Consider the following 20,223-nt stretch of genomic DNA (forward strand, 5'->3'; position numbering starts at 1 on the left):
TGGGGGACACGGGAGGGAGGCTGGTAGTGCCTCCAGGGAGAGGGCCACCCGCCTCTGAATCCCAGAACATCTGACCCGAGAGGCTCCGCTGCTCCACGTGCTACAGACGGACGGACGGACGGATGGAACTTGGCGAGGCCAGCCACGTGCGCCGTCTCTGAGCAGGACGGGGGCTCGACCCCCTCCGGGCCCCCAGGCAGGGGCCAGCGCCCCCGGACTTCATTCTTTCACGCTTCAGTACCTTTTGTTCACCCTGACTCTTACGTGAGACCCCAAGTGGGGATTGTTGAGTGCCAAATCCTGTTGTGGAGTCTGGGCTGGGGTCTCCAGAGCCCCACTTGCCTGGGGGCGCCCGAGACCCCCGGAACCAGGTCCTGAGCCGCAGCGCTGAGCTCCACCCCACCTGCTTGGGCCCCTGGCTCCCATCCATGAAGTGGGGCAGCAGGGGCCTGGGACCCCCTTGTCGTGGGAGCTGGGGCGGGGCGTGTGCGCGTGTGTGCGTGTGTGTGTGTGCGTGTGTGCGTGCGCGCGCGCGCGCGTGCGCTTCATTTCACGGCTGCAGGGCCGGTCGGGATGGAACACGTAAGGGGAAAGGGCGTTCGGAGTGGTCGGTCCAGGTCGAAGGGGCATCTTACCCGACGTAGATTCCTCCTCAGCCTGGTGGGTTCGCCCCCTCCCCCGAGCTGCGGCCCGGGGGGCAGGCCCGCTGTGAATGCTGTATACCCAAGGGTGTGTGTGCTATGGCCAGAGGCCTGCTGTCCACCGGGACCCAGGTCCCCAGCCCGTCCTCGGGGCCGGCTCAGTCCACGCAGGTGGGGCCTGGGGTCGGTGGGCCTGGATTTCACAGCCATTTTAGGTTCCAGTCTTAGGACAGAACGCTTCCCCGGGGACAGCGGGGTGCAGTGGAAGGTTCCACAGAAGCAGCCTCACGCTGGGCATCGGGGTTCCGGGCTGGCCTCACGCCTGCGCCCGTGGGTCGGGGCTGGGGGCGGGGCCGTGTCTCCAGCTACAAGCGGCCCCGAAGTGAGGTTCCAGGCCCCGCTGCTGGCGGTGAGATGGGAGGTCAGGGAGTGCTGGCTTCCCCTCCCTGCCTGGCCCATCCGTCCCCACCCATCTGTCCCGGGTCAGGTGAGGGCGCCGGCTCTACTGCCCTGCGCGGCGGGAGGGGCGCGTGAGGAGTGGGAGGCGGGAGGGGCAGGAGGGCGTGCGAGGCGTGGCCGGTGCTGGTGGGACGTAGACGGCCTTCCCCGCGGTCTCTACTCCTCAAAGTGGGCCCGACGGGACCCCGGCACAGAGATGTGGAAACCGAGGCTGCAGGAACCAGGGAGATGGGCGGAGCTGAGCTGGACCAGTCCCCGCCCCGCCCCCCCCCCCCCCCGGGAAGGGTGACGGCCTTCGACGTCTCACCTGTGGTCCCTGCAGCCCTGGGGGTCAGGACCCAGAGCTGGAAGGTTCTAGAGAGGCGTCAGGACAGAACACTTCGTGATTCCCGTGGAACGGGGCCCCGCCCCACGATTCTTGCCGTAAGGGGCCTCCCAAAAGCAACACTGTAGCCCAGAGGCAGGTGGTTGGCAGGCAGTGACTATCACTGACAGGGAAACACGTGCAGGGCAGTGACATGGCTCCTGCTTGCGGGATGGATGGGGCCCCGCCCGCCCCGCCGCCAGCGTGGGTCCTCTGCAGGCAGCCATGAGGACGAGGGTTCCAGGCCCCGCTGGCTCCTTCCCTCAGTGTGGCCTTGGGCAGGCCTCGTACCTGTGACGGGGGTTGTGCGTAGGGCCAGCCTCACCAGGCACAAAGCCCACCTTGGCGTTGCCGGCAGATGCGCTGCAAAGCCTCCAGGGTGACGGGCCGGCGCCCCGGCCACCTGTGTGATGCATGAACCGACAGTGGGGGCTCCCGGCCCTGCCTCCCCGGCCGTCTCATCCCAGGAGGAAAGCTTCCGACGGGAGGCGCCTTGGTCAGCCTTGGAGGCGGGTCTCCTTGCCTGAGGGTCCCGGGCGGCCACCTCCAGCTGTCATCCTGCGGCGGGAGATGGATGGGCCAGTTGGGCCGAGCTTTAATGTCTAGGGTTCCTGAGCAAACACGCCTGCATTCCAGCGGGTGGGCGTAGCTGCTGGGAGGTCAGCGGGAATATAAATTATCTTTCAAAAGAAGCGCCTTTCTCGAGGCCGGCGGGGTCTGAGACGGCTCGGCTCGGGCTGGGGGCTGAGCAGAGCTGAGCATGCTGCCACCACAGGCGTCCAGACCTGCCGCAAGCGGACACACAGGACCCCAAGACTCCTAGCTTCTGCCACTGACCTCCAGGACGCCGTGTCCCCTCCGTGGCCGCCAACCGGCGGTGCAGGAGCCCTATCTACGCCCTCTTGGTCCAGTTATGATGTGGTCTTGGGTCCCAGCCCTGTCGGGCTCTTTGCCGGATGGAGGGGCCCTGGGGTGTCTCTGCGCTTCTGTGAGGGAGGCAGGGAACCTCCAGGATTCCAGATTCGAGACTCGCAGCCTCTTTAGCGCTGGTCTGGCCCTGAGCCACGGGGAGCCGATGGGGAGTCTGAGGCCGGGTCGGGGGGCGGTGCCGAGGCCCTCTCACCGTGTCAGCTGATCGATGTCTGCTCGCGTAACTTTCACAGAATCCTGTGGGACAGGAATTAAGATACCCCATTGTCCAGATGAGGAAACTGAGGCTCAGAGAGGGGGAGCTGGCTCGGGGTGTGCGGATACGGAGGGAGGGGTGGGATTTGAACCCGGGGCTTCTGAACCCACTCGACGTTCAGGTCTCCTGGCTCCCCCCATCCCGTGGGTCTGGATGAGGCCCAACCTCACGTGTGCGGTTAGGACGGAGACCCCGGAGGGGGAGGTGCGGGGAGGTCTGGGCCGTGAACGGCGGCCGCCGCTCAGGCCCTTTCTTGTTCGAGGGGCTTCCGGGGTCTCCTTTTAGGAGTTCAGAGTCACTTGGGGAATTTGGGAATGTGGAAGGGGTCGGGGCGTGAAGCCCTTCTGAACACCTGCTTCTCTGTGTCTCCCCCTCCCACAGGGCAGCACGCTGAGGAAGCGCAGGATGTACGAGGAGTTTCTCAGCAAGGTCTCCATCCTGGGTGCGTGCCCCCGACCTGGCCGCCCGGGGCTGCGGCCCAGCCGTTTCCACATGCCATGCAAGTTTGGGACACACACGCGTGCTCACACCTGTGCAGTGCGCCCACACACACATGCACACACATACAGATGCATCGTGTATGCAGGCATGTACGTGCCCACGAACGCACACACACACACACACACACACACACACACACACACTGTGTCTGCCCTCCATCCATCCGTGCTTTGCATGTCCGTCTCTCTGCCATCAACGCCATTCTCTCCACGTCGGTCCATTTGGAGCTGTGTCGGGCGTCTTTCCTGACCTGTTTGGGTGTTCCTTCATGGGGGTTCTGGTGTGCCCCCCGCTTTTCTCGTCCTGGGATCTGAGAGACACGTCGGCCACATTTCCGTTGACTGCCGGGAGTGTCAGCAGGGTTCTCTCCAGCAGAAGTTTCTCAGCGTGTTGAAGTTGCTTTGACATACACGACAGTGACGTATCATTGTGGACCAGCCTGCCCGGTAGAACTTTTGGCAGCGATGCTGGTGTTCCGTATCTGTGTGGAGCACTTGAGAATTTTAATTTTATGTCATTTTAATCAGTTGGAATATGAATCAGTGTGTGTCTAGCAGCTCCCCTTAAGGACAGGGAGGGGGACCCGCTTGGGAAAGTGAGTGATGTCTAAGTGCTAAGGCCCTGGGAACCGCGGGAAATAACCGTCCAGCAGGAGTTCCTGCGGGAACATCACAGCCTTCAGAACCCCAGGCTGGACTTCTGGGTGCAGGTGGTGAGTGAGGCTTAGCCTTCTTCTCTAAGAAACTCTGGGGTGAGAGGGAGGAGATGCAGGTGTGCTTTCGTGGGTGCAAAGGCGTCAAGGAGACCAGGACACACAGTGGAGCAAAGACAGCCTCTTCAGTAGGGGTGCTGGGAAACCTGGACGGCTGCGTGGAAAAGAATGAAGTTAGAACACTCCTGACACCACACACAAAAAACCCCTCAAAATGGATTAACGACCTAAATGTAAGACCGGACACTATAAAACTCCTAGAGGAAAGCATAGGAAGAACACTCTTTGACATAAATCACAGCAAGATTTTTTTGGCTCTGTCTCCTAGAGTAATGGAAATAAAAAACAAGAATAAACAAATGGGACCTAATTAAACGTAAACGCTTTTGCGCAGCAAAGGAAACCATAAACAAAACGGAAGGACGACCTACAGACTGGGAGAAAATATTTGGAAGTGATACTACTGACAAGGGATTAATTTCCAAAATATACCAACCACTTATACAGCTCAATATCAAAAAAACAACCCACTCAAAAAATGGACAGAAGACCTAAATAGACATTTCTCCAATGAAGATATACAGATGGCCAGCAGGCACATGGAAAGATGCTCGACACTGCTAATTATTAGAGAAATGCAAATCAAAACTACAATGAGGTACCACCTCACACTGGTCAGGATGGCCATCATCAGAAAGTCTACCGATAACAAATGCTGGACAGGGTGTGGAGAAAAGGGAACCCTCCACCGTTGTTGGGGATGTAAGTTGGTGCAGCTACTAGGGAAAACGGTATGGAGGTTCCTTGAAAAACTAAAAATCGAACTACCATATGACCCAGCAATCCCACTCCTGGGCACATACCCAGACAAAACTATGGTTCAAGAAGATACATGCACCCCAGCGTTCACAGCAGCACTAGTCAGTATAGCCAAGACATGGACACAACCTAAATGTCCATGGACAGATGAATGGATAAAGAAGATGTGGTGTATATATATACAGAGGAATACTACTCAGCCATAAAAAAGAATGAAATAATGCCATTTGCAGCAACATGGATGGACCTAGAGATTATCCTACTAAGCAAGTAAGTCAGAAGGAAAAATACCATATGGTATCACTTATGTGTGGAATCTAAGAAAAATGATGCAAATGAACTTACTTACGAAACAGAAAGAGACTCACAGACATAGAAAACAAACTTATGGTTACCAAAGGGGAAAGGGTGGGGATAAATTAGGAGTTTGGGATTAGCAGATACACACCACTGTATATAAAATAGATAAGCAGCAAGGTCCTACTGTAAAGCACAGGGAACTATATTCAGTATCTCGTAATAACCTATAAGGGAAAAGAATCTGAAAAAGGATATATATATGTGTATATATATATATATAATATGTGTATATATATATATATGTATATATATACATAACTGAATCACTTTGCTATACACCTGAAACTGTCACAACTGTACTTCAGTTAAAAACATGGTTAATTAAAAAAGAGACACGGACATGGATGGTCATTTCAGCAATTCCTACAATGACAAGAAAGTAGAAACAACCTAAAATCTGTCATCGCAGGAAGGTCCTCGCGCCCGGGTGTTTGTGTGGCGCAGGTTTATACTCCAGTAAAGCGCATGGACTAGGTCTCCGCGTGTCAACCCCTTTCAACATGGATCTCGGACACAGAAGATGGCGCAGATGACGGTGCGTCTCTGCACAATTTTGGCAACGCTGGGTCGTGTTTACGCAGCTGTGTTACAGTAAAGGTGTAAGACCACCTATGGGGCGGAAACTCACCAAACCCTTTAAGATTAAAAAAAAAAAATCCACCAAATCCTTAATCGTGACAGCCTCTGCGGAAGGAGAGAGAACTCAAATGGAGACAACGGGACTCGGCTTTATCGTTAACATGGCGTGTCTGTGAGGAATTGCTCTGAAGCAAACACGACCAAGTTGTCCCGTGATTTCATTCAGGACAGATGCTGGTGGTGGTGTTCATTCCACTTTTCTGATTATTTTTTTTCCAAATTACAAAAAGAAGGACACGACTGCTTGGAGTGGCTGACATGGGGGTGGCGTGAGGGGGTGGGGGGAGGCTGGGGGCAGCCGGGCAGCAGCGGGGTCGGGTCCCCCGGCAGGGGACACGGCGCAGGCCTGGGGGACGGATGTGGAGATGCCCTCGCTGCAGGATGGCTGCCCACCCGGCGCGTCCCTCCCGGGCCCTCCTGCTCCAGGGAGGTAGGAGAGGCAGCTCAGGGGGCCTGCCCTGACCCTATTTCAAGGGGCAAAGCAGGCTTCAGGCCTCCAGGCAGGAAAAGGGGGTCTCCTGGGAGGGGATCCGGGGTCAGGCTCAGGGCTGGGCGGCAGCGGCCGTGAGGCAGGGCCCGAGGGTCCGCATTCTCCCGAAGCGCCGGCCCCGAGGCCAGTCCCTTCCGGGTGGGTGTGCCTGCCCCTTGTCTGCCGCTGACCGAGGGCTGCCTTCTGTGTCTCTTCTGCGGGGTGTCCACCGCTTTCCCTGGCAGTGTTGAGACCCCCCCCTCCAGGAGGGCAGCGTTGGGAGGGCCCCCCCGGGAGGGTCCCCCGCGCCCCCCCGGCCAGTCACCGTTTCCCCACCTGAGCCGACCGTCCACACCTGGGACCCAGGGATCTGAACACAGTAAAAATGCCCCCAAAGCTTCCGCTTCAGAAATCGGGGCCAAGGAATCGCCCCGATCTCTGTCTCTTCCGACAGTTCTCTCCCGGGATTTACGCGCTGAGGGTGGAAGCTCTGACTCTCCGACCTCGGGACTGGGGTTCCAGGTCTCAAATGCAATAGAAAAACCCACCGCTCAAACAGGAGGAAGTGGACTTCCTAAGCCCAAGGCTGTAAAATCAAATGCCTCTCATCGCCCTGGAGGGAAACCAAGTAGCAGTCGCACGTTTACCGGCACCGGCTTTCCCCTCGGCACCAGCCGTGACCCTCCAAAGTCACCTGCGCCTTCGTCCCGAGGTGGCCATGCGGGCCTCCTGAGGGTGCCCGGGGTCTGGGTCACGGGGCAGCTCCCGTCTGGTATGGCGGCTGCTGGACCGGCGTGCTGGCAGCGGCTCCAGAAGCTGCTCCAGCCCCGGGGTTGGTCAAAAGCGTGTCCTTTTCAGCGTGTGGCCCTGGCAGGAGTTTTCAGGCAGAGAAATCCCCCTCCTCATCGAGATCTAAGATAAATGCTTTGCTTTGTATTTTTAGCGGCTGACCTACATAAGTGCAGCTGATAGTGTAGGCCGGAAAAGTTTCTTTGGCCAAAAAAGAAACAGTTAATCAGGCAATCATTAATTTCTTATAAAAGGAGCATGCTATTATTTTTTTCCTTCCTGAGGGCTAGGGGTGGATAATGACGGGGAAGGGAAGGCGTGAGAAAGGGTGGAAAGATATACAGAATTTGCAAGTATCAAAGTAAACTTGCCATTGGAATGAAGTATTTTGACCTAAAATAATGGAAGGTATACTACACCTCTATCAACGTAAATACAGTTGTACACTCTTTGAATGGCACTGAAGGGTGTCTTTTGAACAGGGAGTTGCTTCGGTCTCTGAATTATTTAAACCCCTTAGTAGCCCTAGTGCTGAGCTGTGATTATATTGTTTGCACAAATATAGGCAGCTCTGTTCTTTTGAAGGTAACAAAGGCATTTCATCCTGAGTTAACTTGGACTCAACGTCCAGTGCCTGTCGTTTACGTTAAACCTGTGATGTAGGTTAGAATCACTCCCAGTTCTGCATACCTGTCCACCTGCTGAGCCGTGTACACCCTGGGTCCAGCTCACTTGTGAAAATACCCGGGGCCTCCTGCACAGAAATTTGCTTTCTGTTTTGTTCATCCTGTGATGTAGCAAAGCCTCATCACCCTGGGGCTGGCCATGTGGGTGTTTCCTTAGATTGTCTGGGGTGGGGAGCTGGCCCCCGTGACCCCCACCCCCCGTGTCCCCTGCTGCAGTGTCCCTGGAGAAGTGGGAACGTCTGACAGTGGCTGACGCCTTGGAGCCCGTCCAGTCTGAGGACGGAGAGAAGATCGTGGTCCAGGGGGAGCCAGGGGACGACTTCTTCATCATCACGGAGGTGAGTCCGGCTGGGGCATGGGGAGGGCTCTGCACGGTCCCCAGCCGAGGAGGGCCGCCCGGGAGTGGGGGACGCCCGCTCTGCACGTGCCCCTCCCCTGGGGACCGGCCATCCCTGATCCCAGGCGCTCCGTTCCCCCACTGCCTTCATCCTGCGTGTGGACGGGCCCCCCACGGGGTATCCTGGCCCTTGAGAATCGCGGGGTCTCCTCTGAGGAAGTGGGTCGGGTCCCCGAGCCCGCACGCGTGCGGACGTTGCACGGACTGGGCACGCCAGGTGTGCAGGTGAACGTGGGGATCTGGACACGGCCGGGGTGTGGGGCGCCCTGAGCCGGAACCCGGCGTGACAGGTGCATCCTCCTGGGGGACATGTGTGGGTTGAGGGCTCGTGGGATCTCTCTGTGCCCCTTCTTACAACTGCGTGTGAATGTCAGTGGTCTCCAGTTAAAAGTTTAATTTGGAAGATTGGCGCCAGATTTCTCCACCTGGACCCGCGTGAGTCACCGTTCCCTCCCCCACCACCGCGACAGCTGGCTCTGGGCCGTAATCCGAGGCCGCCACGCTCGGCCTGTCACTGATGGGGGCGAGCAGCTGTGTGACCGCTATGTCCCCCCCGCCTGGGGCTGCGCCTAGGCTGTGGGACCCTCCCATGACACAGACCCAAAACTATGTGAGTTTGGCTCACTTCCTACTTCCCTGGCCCTCCTGGCGGGAAGAATTTATGTCGCCTGCCCGGGAAAGCACATGCTCCAGCTGCACGGTTTGCCGTCGGAGAACAGGAGCCTTCGGCGCGGCAGAGGCTGGGGAGGTTGAGTCTGAAAGCCCGCTCTGGTCGCGGTCGCGGCCGCGGCCGCAGAGGGGGTCACTGTGCCGTCCAGAGAGAGTGGTGCCAGCCTTGGGGTTGGTGCAGAGAAAGGAAGTGACAAAGGCTCAACCCCTGGTGACATTTGGCCGACATCGCCGGACTTGGAGCCACCTTCTTGGTTTAAAACAACAGAAGCGACTTCCCAGGCTGCTGCTGTCGGCGAGGATGCTCCGGGTCCCGCTGGCTGGCGCCTGCCCGCCTCTGTGCCTCAGTCCACAAACATAGTCCCGCCCTGTGACCCGCGAGTTCCGAGGGGACTTCATCTGGGCTCCCGCAGCAGCCCCTCCTAGGAGGGCGTGCCTGCGGTTCTTCCCGGCACCTGCCTGCTGATCACGCAGGAAAGATCTGGAAGGCTGTGGGGTCAGCAGGACAACCACCTCGGGAGGGTCTCGATGGCGCCAGCAACAGAGCTTTACAGTGTGCATTTGGGAACCAGGACCTTGGTCACCTCCCAGTCCACATCTCGGCGCTGAGCCTGGGGCGGGAGGGCCCTTGGGGTTGCAGCTGAATGATGGACGTGGTTCCCACCTGAGCTCCAGGGCTGGGGGTGCTTCTGCAGGAACCCCGTGGAGGGATCCACCCACAGGCAGCATTCCTGTCCTGGGGTGGGTGACTCATTCAACAATGTTTCTTGAAAGAAAGGGGGAAAACCACAGACAGAACAAATTATGATTCCTGCCAGCCAGGTCTCCCCTCCATAGACCCGAGAGGCCGCAAACCCTGCGTTTCAGCTCCTGCCCCGGCCGTGACCTCAGAGAGGTCATCCCAAAGGCTCACGCCTGCTCCCCCCAGAAGTGAGCCCTTGGGGTGAAAGTTACCACTTGACTCAGAACATTTCTGGGGCTTTACTCTCAGGACTTTGAGGGAACTGTGGTCCCTCGAGGTCTGTGTTTTTTTATCTCAGATCCTCCTGCAAAGATAGCCAATGTCTGGCTCATGGTTTCTGGAAGACGTTCCAGAATAAAGTTGCTCATGCTGTCCAAATGCAGCTAAACCTGCCGTCGGACGCAAGGGGTGTTGGGGTTTGCACTGGCCTGCACCGTGTTTTTTTAAAAAAACATTTGAATTAATCGTCACTATTTAAAAATCAGGGGACTTCCCTGGTGGCACAGTCGTTAAGAATATGCCTGCCAAGACGCATACCTACTAGAGAATGGACTTGAGGACACGAGGAGGGGGGAGGGTAAGCTGGGACGAAGTGAGAGAGTGGCATGGACATACATACACTACCAAATGTAAAACAGACAGCTAGCGGGAAGCAGCCACACAGCACAGGGAGATCAGCTCGGTGCTCTGTGACCACCTAGAGGGGTGGGAGGGAGACGCAAGAGGGAGGGGATATGGGGATATATGTATACGTATAGCTGATTCACTTTGTTCTAAAGCAGAAACTAACACACCATTGTAAAGCAGTTATACTCCAATAAAGATGCTAAAAAAAAAAAAAAAAAAAAGAATCCGCCTGCCAATGCAGGGGACACGGGTTTGAGCTCTAGTCCGGGAAGATCCCACTTGCTGTGGAGCAGCAAAGCCCGTGTGCCACAACTACTGAGCCTGCGCTCTAGAGCTGGCGAGCCACAACTACTGAAGCCCGCGCGCCTAGAGCCCGTGCTCCACAACAAGAGAAGCCACCGCAATGAGAAGCCCGCGCACGGCAACGAAGGGTAGCCCCCGCTCGCTGCAGCTAGAGAAGGCCCGTGCCCAGCAGCAAAGACCCAACGCAGCCAAAAAATAAATAAAATAAAATAAAATAAAAATCAGGTATTTTATATGAAAACCTGGATCTCTTCTTCTTAAACATCTGGATCTGGCCACTTTGGATCTGCATCCCTGCCTGGCTGCACCCAAGAGGCGGCTGCCCCGGGGGTGACCTGCTCCCCACTTGGCCCCAGTCCTCACCCAGCCCCCTTGCCTCACCGGCGGGCTCTGCACACACTTGCAGGCCGTTGAGTTTGCAGCCTCGGTTTTGATGGTTTTGAGGCCGAGGGAGTGAGCAGCCCTGGCCGACACAGACAGTCAGTCGCCCGTTATTCTCTGGGGCCAAGGCCACGGGTAGAAAACTTGTGAAGCCGTGTGAAAGACCAGGGTCAGCGGGGGTTCCTCACAGAGCTCACAGGGACTGTGACAATGGGAGCTTCGAGTGTGAGCCCTACGGCTGTGCAATCTGACCTCCCCTGTGAGGTCCTTCCCCAAGGACGCGCAGATAGCAGGTGGTGGGTCCCAGACGCAGCCGTGTCTCGCCCCTGCATCCCTGCTCTGGACCCGCCCTTTTGCTCTGGGAGTGCTGGGCCCTCACTGTGGGCGTGAGCGTGCGTGTGCACGCGTGTGAATGTGCGCACGTGCACGTGTGTGTCCGAGCATCCCGCACTTCTCTAGAGCAGCGTGAGTGGTGTGCGCACTGCTTCCTGAGTTTCCTGCGCGTCCCTACCTCCTTGCCCTTCCGCTGATGCCCTTTGGGCCGGGGCTGTCTGTCTGCGTCGTCTCTGCTGCTCTGGGGCTGGACGTTGCTCTGGCTCATCCATTGAAGGCCGTCAGAGCCGAGTTCCGTGATCGTCTTCGAGGGCGAACCCGGCTCCACGACTGTGTGGTTTGTGTTACGGGCAGCGTGTTCCTTGTAGAATCAGGGGTGGGGTGGGGACCCTCTCTAGGGGCTCCTGACACCGCCTCCTGCCACAAAAGCTGTCCGAGGAGGGCCTTGAGAGAGCGATTCGGGGACGGGGACACTGCCGGTTCTGTTGAGGGAGTTCGGCTTTGTGGCCCAGTGTCCCCCCCACCGCTGACCGAGGGGGTGGCGGTGGGGGCAGAGTCACAGTAACAGCGATGGTAGGGCCCCGGAGCGTAACCCAGCCCCCTCGGAAGGTACGGTTTTCACAACATCGTAAAATGTATTCAAAGTGGTTTCCTTGGCAACTTGGATTGTTTTCCCTTTTCCTCTGTGGTCCACCAAATTGGGTAAGTCACGGTGGTGCCTCAGGGTTCACAAGCATACACGCTCAGAACTGAAATGCAGCCGCAGAGACTTCTGCAGCCTCGAGCCATTGTTTCCCGTGGGGCCAGAAGTGGTCACCGGCTGCACCTGAAAGGGGTGTGGTGTCCGCCCCGCAGCCCTGTTCTCTCCCAAGACTACCAAAGGATGAGCCGCCGTGGCCTTTAGAGGCCTTGGCGGGAAGATCTGAGGAGAGTCCCTCGAACAGGCCGCTTGCACGTGTGTACGTTTCAGCACATCGTCCGCCCCACGTTCTCGTGACACCCACGAAGCCGACGGCTGGACGGGAAAGGACGTTTCCACTGCGGATGCGCCGGGAAGGGGCCCAGGCCCCGGCACCTGCTGTGAAGGCTGATTTCCTGGGTCGGCTTGGCCAGGCCTCTGCACCCAGATGTTTGGTCCAACGCGGGTCTCCAGGTGTTTCTGCGAAGGTGCTTCTCAAACGCGGTTGACACCGATGTCAGTGACCTTGGGTGGAGCCCTTGACCTCTGTGGTGAGCGTGGGCCTCGTCCAATCGGTTGAAGGCCTCCGTAAGAGGAAGAGGACCGAGGTCCCCCAGGAAGGGGGACTCCCCGCAGCCGGCCTTGGCCTTTGGACTGAGTCCCCGACCGGTACCACTGCCTTCCGACTCTTCCGGAACAGTCAGGCCTCTGCTCAGGTGGGGTGGCAGCCCGGCTGCTCCGAGGCCCCAGAGCTGCAGGGGGCGGGGCCCGGGGCTCCTGCCGTGCGTGCTGGCCCTGCGAGCGGAGCAGGGCTGCGGGACCCTGGCTGGCATCTTCCCGTCGCTGGCAGGCCTGGCGCTGCCCTGTCTCTTTGTGGAAGCAACGCCTGCGGAGGCCATGCTGGCCTTGGGGCCAGGCCCCCGGCTCCCTGCGTGTGGACTGGCCGAGTCCCGCTCCTCCCCTGTGGACCTCAGGCCGTGCCGAGGCCTCATCTAGGGGGGTGGGGGCGCGGGCTCCCCCGGGCCCCCACCCTTGGCTGGGCCTCAGTCCAACCCTCTGGTCTCCTGGGTGGATGTGGGTGAGCACAGCCTGGGGCCAGTGACAGGCTGCTCTGGGAGCTGTTTGCCCCGGTGTGGAGGCGCTGGCAGAGACCCGCACCTGCACAGACGTGAGAAACGGCTCCTGCAGACGCCTGATGAGTCCTTAGCAGCACGTGCTGGCCTCTGGGAGCCAGGCGGGGCTGGCAGAGCTGGGCTCGCGTGACCCCAGGGTCTCTGTGCCAAGCCTCCCGGGAGGGGGCTCCTTGTCTCTGAGCTCTGTGCGCTCACACCAGCTGTCTCTGAAGCTGTGGGCGCTGCCAGCCCCTCGGACACCTGACCCCCAAAGCTCTTGGAGCGTGTTCTCAGCCGACCAGGGCAGACCTGCGGTTGTCAGCCTGGGGCCTCACGGACGTGAGAAGAGAAAGCACCCGTGGGTCTTTCCAGGGGCCCAAGCATCCCTGGCCCCTCAGGACTCGACCTGCAGCAGCCCGGGGGGTCGTAGGTGGCCCGGCTGTTCTCGGGGCCTCTTCTAGTTACAGAGGCCCGAAACGCCCGGTAGCCCGAGGAGCTCTCGGCCGCCAGCAGTGGGACCTGCGGGCGTTCCCGGCTGCGTCTGGCAGGACAGACCCTGGTGGGCCTCCCCCAGGGAGAGAGGGCATGTGGGGCTGGCAGGGAGGGGCCAGACGCGTCGAGAACGTGCCAAGTCCCGTGAGGCTTGCAGACTCAGGTTACTCCCTGGACCTCCTCTTCCTCCAGGAAGACCCTGGGAAGAGGCTGTGGGCGGGGCCAGGCCTGGGTCTCCGGTCCCCTCTGCTGCAGCCCTCCCCGTGGCCAGATTCCACGCCTGGCAGAACCTCCGGGGCCTGGGGGCAGCTGGACAAGAGCGGGCTCCCTCCCCGCCAGCTCCCAGGCAGGCTGCACAGCTGGAGGCATTGCCATGGAAACGTGAGATTGGATATATCTCCTCTCTTTGCAAATCACTTTTATGAATGTCCACAATGTTGAAGCAACTGCAAAACAACGCCTTTCGAAGCTGCTGTTGGCCGGGGACTTTCCTAGCTGACCCCAGTGCCTGCTGCCCCGCCTCACGTCTGAAGGGTGTTCCGAGCTCGCCGTCGTCTCGGGAACTTTGACGGAGACTGCTGCAGGCCACAGTGCGCGGATCCAAGGTCACAGCCATCTGTGACTCAGCCCGTCCGTGCCCCCACTGTGCGCCAGGCCGAGGCTCAAGTATACTGGGGGAGGGGGGTGGGCGGTGATGGCCGCTGCTGGGCAGTTTGCTGTGACTTTGCAGGGGAGGGAGAGCCTCCAAACCCCTGGCCACAGACTGGCCCTGGGTCCCACATGGAGAAGGGAAGGCCAGGGAGGTGGAGCAGTGACCCCGGGTGGCTGTGGATTGGGTATTGACGTATGAGTAGGAGTCCTCCAAATGGAGAAGGTCGGGGAAGGGCATCCAGAGGAACACTGGGCACAAGTCCAGGGGCGCCAGGCGTGGTGGGAGGCGGGGTGCTGGGGGCTGAGTGGGGGCGGGGGGCAGTGCTGCCAACTTCGCTCCGGACAAGGAGTTTGGACGTCCACCCTGTGTCCCCTGCAAGGTCAGGGACGTCTCGTCCAGCTGCCCAAGCTTCCCTGTGAGCCAGACGCCCACAGCCATCCCGCCCCGAGACTCTGGCTCCCGAGGCTCCGGCTTCCCACGGGCCTGGTGGGTTTGCTCCCGTCCTGGGACCCTCCCTCGCTCGAGAACCTGTCCGAGGGGCTCACACTGGCCCTCCATCCGACGGGCGGCGTCCCTCACGGCTCAGCCTCGGGGGCCCCGCCAGGAGGTGCCCGAGTCCGGTCGGCATCTGCGCAGGGTGAGTGAGGTCTCCGTCTCCCGTTAGTTACCGTTGGGTTTCCGTGGTCAGTGCCAGACCCTCCCCGTCCAGGAAGTGAGAGCAGTGCCCTCTGGCCACAGTCAGTATCAAAGGACGGCAGTCTTGGTCCAGAAAGTAGCAGGAAGATAAACTTTCCTTCTGGACTGAACCAGAAGGAACGCTTTTCCAGAAGCCAGGCTGGGCTGGGCGCCACACTGCACCCATGTCCACTGGTCCTGGCCGACTCGGACCTCTGTCCTCCATGCCAGCTGGGTCACCAGTAATGAGAGGTATCTGGATCTCAGAGGAGTTCTTTTTATTTAGAGACTGTATTTTTTAAGGGCAGTTTTGGGTTCATAACAAAGTGGATGGGAAGGTGCCGAGATTTCCCACCAGCCCCTCCCCCCGCCACGGGCACAGCCTCCCCTACTACCAACACCCCCGCCAGATGGTGCATCTCTCACGATCGATGAACCTGCATGGACATTTCACAGTCACCCAAGGTCCACCGTGGTAGGGTTCACTCTGGGTGCTGTACGTTCTGTGGGTTTGGACAAATGCATACGGACGAGTCGGTTGTTACTGTATCACACAGAATAGTTTCCCTGCTGTAAAAGTCATCTCTGCTCACCTGGTCACCCCCTCCACCCCCCAAAGCTCAGTCTTTTCACTGTCTCCCTAGTTTTGCCTTTTCTGGAATGCCATGTCGTTGGAAGCACACAGCCTGAAGCCTTTCCTCACTGGCGCCTTTCACTCAGTGGTACGCGTGTAAGTTTCCTCCGTGGCTTTTCAGGGCTCGATGGCTCATTTCTTTTTAGTGCTGAATAATATTCTACTGTCTGGATGAACCAGTTTGTTTATCCATCACCTGCTGAAGGACATCTTGGTTGCTTCCAGGTTTTGACAGCTATGAATAAAGCTGCTGTAAACATCCTCGTGCAGGTTTTTATGTGGACATGAGCTTTCAACCTGACCCTGTGGGTAAACACCGAGGAGCACAATTGCTGGATCTCAGAGGAGTTGGAGATGCCCCCGGACCTGGTGTCTGCTTGGTGCTTGTCAGCACCTCTCCTGATCCCACCGGGGGGCTCTCACAGCCGGGATCGCCCAGGCCCTGTCTTGGGCGGCTCTAATGTCCACCGAGAGGGTCAGAGGAGTCCAAGGGGCTCCCAGGTCCTGACGCGTCTCCTTCCTCGTCACCTTGTCATCTGGGGGCCGGGGCTGGGGGCCCATCCTCTTGGAGCCCCCCCTCTGTAGGCCCCACAGCCCGTGCGCCTCAGTCACCCTTTTCCTGGGGAGGACGGTTCCCGGTGCTGGCCAGGCGGGCACTCCTGGGCTTTGCGATGACCTGACCACATCCCCTGTGGGCGGGCACCCTGAGCCCACGCGTGGTGCCCCCGGGTTGACATGCTGTCGTGTGCCTCGGGCCTCCTCGGCCGTGCGTCCCCAGGAGCACCCTGTATGTGAAGATCCCGGTGAGGCTGCCGAGGTCCGCTTCTGGGTGCCGAGGCCTGGAGCTCAGAGCTTCTGAGTTCAGGGATGAGAGCCTTTTCTAAAATGAATTTTAGAAAATTATGCACGTAAAATGTCACTTGCTGGAATAAGACCAGTGACACAGAAGCATCTTCAGAAAAGGGTGGCGCCACCTCCTCTGCCCCCTTGGCGGTTTGTGTGGCCCCCCTGACAGTGCTTCTCATTGACTTGGCTTCTTTCTGATTTTTTTTTTTTTAATTAACAGAAGAAACAGTTTTAAAAGTTGGGGATGCGCCCCCCAAAAAAGTATAAAAGCACCACCATCTTCCTCCCTCCCTTGGCCCCCCTCAGGAGGCTGGAGGAACCCTGAGGGCCTGTGTTTCCCATCCTCAGCCGTTCCCAGCTCTGGTTTCCCTGGTATCCGCACACAGCATGAGGCGTTCCCAGACAGACAGATGTGGAACTCATTTGCTGGATTCCGAGGTCCTGCTTTACCCCGGACGGGATTCCTGGCAGCAGGGGAGGAGAGATAAGCAGCGTGCAAAGACCGTTGCCATAAAGACGCCTGATTTGTCTGGGAAGTCCAACAGATGCGCTGTCCTGGACGAATCCCCGTGCGGGGGTGTCGACCCCCGCAGGCACTGCCGCCCGCTGGCCGGGAGCTGGGTGGCCCGAGGGCGGCTTCTGGCCCCATCACGGCCGTGGTTCCCCGAGTCTGCGGTGGCCCGCGTCGTTTCTCTTCTGCAGATGAGGAAACCGAGGCTCGGGCGGTGCCTTGCCTTCCCCTGACCGCGGCCAGCACGCCGTGGAGCCGGGCTTGGACCGCGGGGCGCCGCCTGGAGCGCAGGGCTCAGGCCGCGTCGAGGGCACCTCGGGTGGAGGCTGCTGTCTTCACGCCTTCCTGTACCTGCCGCCTTGTGTTCTTTTTGCAGTTGCCCTTTAACTTACGGGAAGCGATGCTGGTTCCCGGTTATGGCGGTGATACTGTTTCTTTTAAGATAGATATTTATTCAAGTAAAATAAATAGTGTTTCCTCTTCCTGAACTTGATGTCAGTGGGATCTGAGAGTGACTGCTCACTGCACGGCTGGCCTGCACACTGACACGCTTGTGTGTCCCCTCCCCTGTTGGGCTGCACGCGCACGAGCTCCAGTCTCTGCCCGGCGCAGCTGCGGGTCCCTGGCGGGGGCTCCTCTCTCACCAGGCGCCGTCCTACTGAGCCACTGACCCTGACGGCCCGCATCCCCGGCCCGGGCCGCGCCGTGGGCGCGGGGCCAGCGGCCCACAGCCCTGATCTGTCTGCTCTGACCCCCACCAGGCTGTGGATTCTGGGGGGCGCCCGTGCCTGCCGTTCTCCACTGCGCAGGTTTCCCCACCCTCGAGCGGAGTCCGGCTCACAAGCAGGAGTGGGTGATGGCCCGCAGGATGGAGGAGAGGGAGGCGGGACCGCGTCTCCCGGCTGTGTCATCGCCTGACCTGGTCACGGGGCCTGTAGGCCAGGCTGGAGGGGCTGCTTCAGGGAGTGCGTTCTCCTCGACCTTGGCTGGTTTCTGTCTCGTAAAGGTCACGCGTGCCCGTCGTCGAAACCAAAGAGTTGATTTGGGTTTCGACTTTGTAGAAAGATTTAAAAGATGAAAAGCGTTGAAAGGAAAACGGGTCTTTCGTGACCCATTCTCCCCCAGACTCCAGCAGTGACATTTTTCTCGTGCACCCGCCCTGGCCGATTCCTGTGTGGCCTGACGTATCTTTAGAGCTGGGTTAGAGTCAATGAGAAATTTGGGGAGTGTGACCCAGAGCTTTGGCAAGTGTGTTTTTCCAGCCCCCGGAATTCCGGCTCTCAATTCCCCGAGGATGTCTATGCTGCCTTCTCGGCCGTCTGGGAAACGAGCTTGGACAGGACGGCTGTTCCAGGGCTGCGGTGGTCTCCCTGGGATGGGAAGCCCCAGGCGTGTGCTGGTCACGCCGGTGGTCCGTGCCGTGGGAACGCCGGGCCCTGCTGGTTGGAGGCCCCACCCCATAGGGTCCATCCGCCGGTTGCCCTCGCTCCCGCCCTCGGGCTTGACGGCTGTGCCTTCCCAGGACGGGACGTCCTGCCGTCGCGTCAGGGCTTGGGGGTGGCGGCCTGTCAGCCCCCGAACCACTGCAGTGGAGGATAAGGAAGTGTCTGTCTTGTGAAGTGGTGACCCCACGGCCACCACGGGCACCCCGGGGGGCGTGGCTCTGTCCCTCGTGGCCCTTCCTCTCGTGGCCCCACTGCCCCTTGGCAGACGTCCCCCAGCGGAGGCTGGGCTGTCAGCGGCGGGAAGAGAGTGTGGTGCAGCGCACAGCCCGCTGGGGACAACGTGGTCTCGTGGCCACGTGCTCCTGCAGCCCTGGGCCGTGGGAGGACCGGGCGGAGCGGCCGGCCTCTTCCCTGTTGGTTCTGCTTACTCGGGGCTCCCCCGAGGACCTTTCCTCTTCGTGCCATCCAGCCTGGAGGATCTGTGATTACGTCAGTCTGACGGGTGTGCGTACGTCCTCTGTGCCAAGGTCCCGAGTGGGAAAGCTCCGTCCGTCCCAGTGGAAACAGATTTCGTCTCGCCAACCTGCCGTTGATCATAAGATGGGCCGGTCCGCGTGTGACCGGGAGAGAAATGCTTCCAGTGACCGTGGGGGGTGCGGTGGATTCCAGAGGAGACAGAGGACAGGGAGGTGTCTGCATGGGGCGGGGGACAAGTGAGAAACAGAACGGTGGCCCTCCCGAGCCCATCCCTGCTCGTCTGTGCCCGCTGAGCCCTAATCCTCACCCCCGTCCCAAGCGGTCAGGGCAGAGCCTGAGGAGTGGGAGCCCATCACATTGGTTGCATGTGACCTGCTCTGGCCAGTGAGGTGCGAGGGGGGGTTGCCGGGAGCTTCCAGAAGGTTTTCCGGCTGATGGCACGGGGGAGGCACTGGGTGACTCCTGGGACTGTGGCAGCCACGGTGCCAGCGCAAGGACTCGACTGAGGCCACCAGAGCAGGAGGCAAGGACAAGCCCGGGTCCAGACATGTCTGTGGGCCGCTGAATTAGCCAGCCCTGAAAGCCCTCTTGCAGTCTTATGGTTCTGCGGGAGAGCAGTTACCCTCAGTAGCCTTTAGACACCTTGAATTGGGTTTTCTGTTCTTTGGAGCTTGAAGCATCTCATCCGATGCCTTAAGCCTGGAGTTTCACTGAGTAATTCTATAAACTGGAACTTCAGTTCCGTCCCCGGGGTCCTGAAGAGGAAAACGATCCAATTGTAAAATGGAAAATTGTCTAAAATGGGAATGAAAGGCATGTAAGTTATATAAGTGAAAAGGCATGCATGTAAACCATAGTTAGGTTAACGCAACGTTGTCTCAAGAAAAGCGCCGCAGTGCCGTCATCCCTGGACCGGACTGCCGGCCGCTCCGGGGGCAGGTGCAAGCAGGACTCCACTCCTCCCTGTGGGGTCAGCACGGGACCATGTGTCCTGCAGGCCCGTCCCTCGGCCGGGGTCTGTGGGCGCGTGGCCCTGGGAGCACCCCTGGAATGCCCGGTCGGGGGAGATGCTCTGCTGTTTCCAGGTCCTGCTCTATCTGTCAGCCGGCTTTATCAGCACCCCCGACGCCGGGGAGCCGAGCGGCCCGGTGGCTGGAGTGGGGGCCGGCGTGGGTCCGCCCAGGGGGTCCGGAGGTCCCAGTCGCGGTGGGCACCGGTGGGGTCTTCTGCCCGAGTCTCTCGCGGCCCGGGCGGAGGGGGTTACCAGTTAACCGGCGCGGCCAGGCCAGCGCTTGCGAGGCCGGGTCCGGGTGAGCCAGGGTGAGCCGAGCCCACCTCGAGACAGACCACGCTCCTCTGTGCGCCCAGGGCAGCGGCAGCGGCCGGTGAGGCCGGCGGGGCTGGCGGGGTGGTTCATAAGGCGTGTGGGGAAGATGCCGGGTTCCGACGAGGCTCCGGCCCCCGGGTCCCCCCAGACGGCAGGCCAGGGGGGCTCTGCGCGCGGAAACCACTGGTGCCGGCTCGTTGCTGCCGAGGCCGCGGCCCCCGAAGGCCGAGTCTCTGGTGTGGAACGCGGCCTCGCCAAGCTGCCTAGGCTGGCGTTAATCATTGAGCCCCAGTGTC

General features: G+C 59.6%; 1 protein-coding gene across 4 annotated transcripts in view; it reads left to right on the top strand.

Moving 5' to 3' along the window:
* Positions 1-20,223, top strand: part of PRKAR1B (protein kinase cAMP-dependent type I regulatory subunit beta) — an 88,620-nt gene that overhangs the window by 66,243 nt on the left and 2,154 nt on the right. For 3 of the 4 annotated variants that reach the window (XM_024124418.3, XM_055090510.1, XM_055090511.1), the window contains 2 exons: positions 3,032-3,092; positions 7,842-7,963. In XM_024124418.3, coding sequence (XP_023980186.1) covers positions 3,032-3,092; positions 7,842-7,963 — 183 coding nt within the window. Of the gene's footprint in view, positions 1-3,031; positions 3,093-7,841; positions 7,964-8,396; positions 10,068-20,223 lie in introns of those variants that run through there. The other variant, XM_028499955.2, reaches the window with a different exon arrangement.

Source organism: Physeter macrocephalus, chromosome 14 (genome assembly GCF_002837175.3).
Source record: "Physeter macrocephalus isolate SW-GA chromosome 14, ASM283717v5, whole genome shotgun sequence".
NCBI classification, from domain to species: domain Eukaryota; kingdom Metazoa; phylum Chordata; class Mammalia; order Artiodactyla; family Physeteridae; genus Physeter; species Physeter macrocephalus.